General features: G+C 31.0%; 1 protein-coding gene across 1 annotated transcript in view; it reads left to right on the plus strand.

Moving 5' to 3' along the window:
- The window catches only part of LOC125027137, an 8855-nt gene that overhangs the window by 6320 nt on the left and 35 nt on the right, over positions 1–2500 (plus strand). Inside the window, exon 8 of the mRNA XM_047615996.1 lies at positions 29–2500. This exon is cut by the window's right edge and continues 35 nt beyond it. Within this exon, the coding sequence (XP_047471952.1) occupies positions 29–268 (240 nt within the window). The 3' untranslated portion in view covers positions 269–2500. The remainder of the gene's footprint in view (positions 1–28) is intronic.

Here is a 2500-nt window from a genome sequence, read left to right on the forward strand (position 1 = left end):
TACAGTAGAATATTACTTGTTTTTACAGGTTGTGGGAGCTCCACCACCACCCTACTCCTCCCGTGATGATCTTACACTAGGAAGCTCCTCAAATGGCTCCTCCCTGTCTCTCCTGTCACCACTTCTGAACAACAATAACAATGGGGATATCAATGGTAACACCACAGCCCATCTTTCTGTTATACAGAACCAAAATGTGGCCCATGCTACAGCTTCCTCTGCAGCACCTTCTCAGTTCTCAGGTTCCCAGTCCCGAGGCAACAAATGATAAGCTTTAGCATTTATGGGGTGGAGAGAAACATGCTTGAAAACTTTTTGAATCTGATTAATATTTTGAATCATAATCTTTTGAATCTTGAAGAATTTTAAAACTCATAACTCAGTTTTTGAATCTTAACGATTTTTTTAAATCTTTATTAATATTGAAGTCTTAATTAACTTTTAAATCTTTATTTATTTTTTAAATTGTAATTCATTGTTTTTAGTGGATAGTGTATCTGACTCAAAGTATGAGGTTGAGGAGTACTCTTTGCAAACAGTGCTTCGAGTACAACAAAAGTTCATTTACAAATGACCATGAAATGATGGGAATATTGATAAAGAATTGCACTGTCTTTGATGTTAAATTTGGTATTTTCCTTTGCCTGGAATATTATTGAAGATTCACAAAGTACATTGTACAATTATCCATTCATTATTTTGGAACTTACTTCATCTATGATGTGTACTCATGGTTGTTTCATCCTTGTGTAACATTCCATGCAAGGGGAATTGAGAAATTATGATAATCATAATTACAAATAAAATGAACTGAAATGAGATTAGGATAAGGACAGGGTGGCATGATGTATAGAAATTGTAACTGAAGTTCTGCATTTATAGCATTTAATAATATAAAGCTATATTCAAAAGTGCTTCCAATGATGTACAAAGTAAGGAATTTAGGCTTTACTGCTTTGAGTTTCATAACTGTTCTGTTCTGACTAAATTTATGTCCAGCAGGTTATGAAATTTCTTAAAATCTAAAGAAATTAAAAAAAGTAGGGAAAATAAAATTATTTTAATATATCAGTATGGATATTATGACAACTTTGCAATGAACTCAACTAAACTGATAAAATTAGGCAATGTCAAAACTTGCCTCACTGCTCATTTACTATAGACAAAGATATTTTTCTTTTTATTGCACCTACACAGAATTGCATTTTTACCTCTTCTCAGGATATTGAAGGATGAAACACAACTACGAGGAGAAGAGAAACACTAAATCTGTTAAGTTTCAAGTAAAACTGAGTTTGTCTCCAAGCATCAGTACATAAATGGTATGAGTGACATCTAGTTTCATTTGAAAGATCACAGGTTTTGGATACCTTCACTTTGGAGTTGTTTTAGAGTTTATGTTTGTTTGTTGTTGTTTTATTACACATTACAATTTTTTTATGATTTGTTGATATGAACAGATATTATAGTGAGAAAAATACAGACCAGAGTAAATACGAGAGATATAAAGAAGAAAGAACAAGGAAGTTCTAAGATATATGTAGGCATATTAGTTTGTAGAAAATTGTATTATATTAGTGTTAGTATTTAAGACAGTTGTCAGTCATTGATGTCTTATTATTATTATTGTTATTCTTGCATTGGAAAATGATGAATGGAACAAACTAGTGGTAACAGAAGGGCAGTTTTGTGTATCACAAAAGACAACTGGTACCTGATTGGCTCATTTGCCAAACAAGAATCACTGTATCTTCAAGCTTGTAAAACTTTTTCATGTTTTCTAAATCTGATTTTTTATATGTGTTTGCCCCCTCTTTTCTTCTTCTTTTTCTTTTTCTTTATTTTACAATTTGTTTGTCTAAAATCATCTTGTGCAATTATAACTGTACAAGTAAACATGTGCCAAATGCATGCACACTTCTATATCAACTAATGCTTATATTTGAAATAATGTGATAGTCCTAAAGTAGTTGAAAATAGCAGTTCAAGGCTCAAGACTGCCATATTGATATTGATTAAATGCCAATTTGAACTTTAAGCTTACATTACGTATTCAAAAATATTTATGAAAATAGCAGATACATTCAAATAAGGGACGTGCAATATCTGTTTATACGAAAAGTGCAAATGGTAAATACTATCTCCCATTATTACATGGTCGCAATGATAAGAGTAATAATTGTGTTTTTAAGTTCATCTTGTGTAATCAAAATGATGTCTACATGTTTGCAATATTCTCCATAATTATTTTTATAGATGTTGCTTCCAGATAACAGTTAGTATGTGTCAATTATGTGCCAAGGTAAAAGAGTATCTTAGATAGTTTTAACTTGAATTGTAGACAGTTGTGAAGGGGTTTTATGAAATTCCCATTTCATGATCCTGTTTCTAGGGAACCATTGTACACTGTTTTGTGTCTCAAAGCTTTGATATTAGGTAATATTAAGAAGAAAGATATTGAAAATTAATTATATACTTATAAGAGATATATATGTTATTA

The sequence above is a fragment of the Penaeus chinensis genome, chromosome 7 (genome assembly GCF_019202785.1).
Source record: "Penaeus chinensis breed Huanghai No. 1 chromosome 7, ASM1920278v2, whole genome shotgun sequence".
NCBI lineage: Eukaryota > Metazoa > Arthropoda > Malacostraca > Decapoda > Penaeidae > Penaeus > Penaeus chinensis.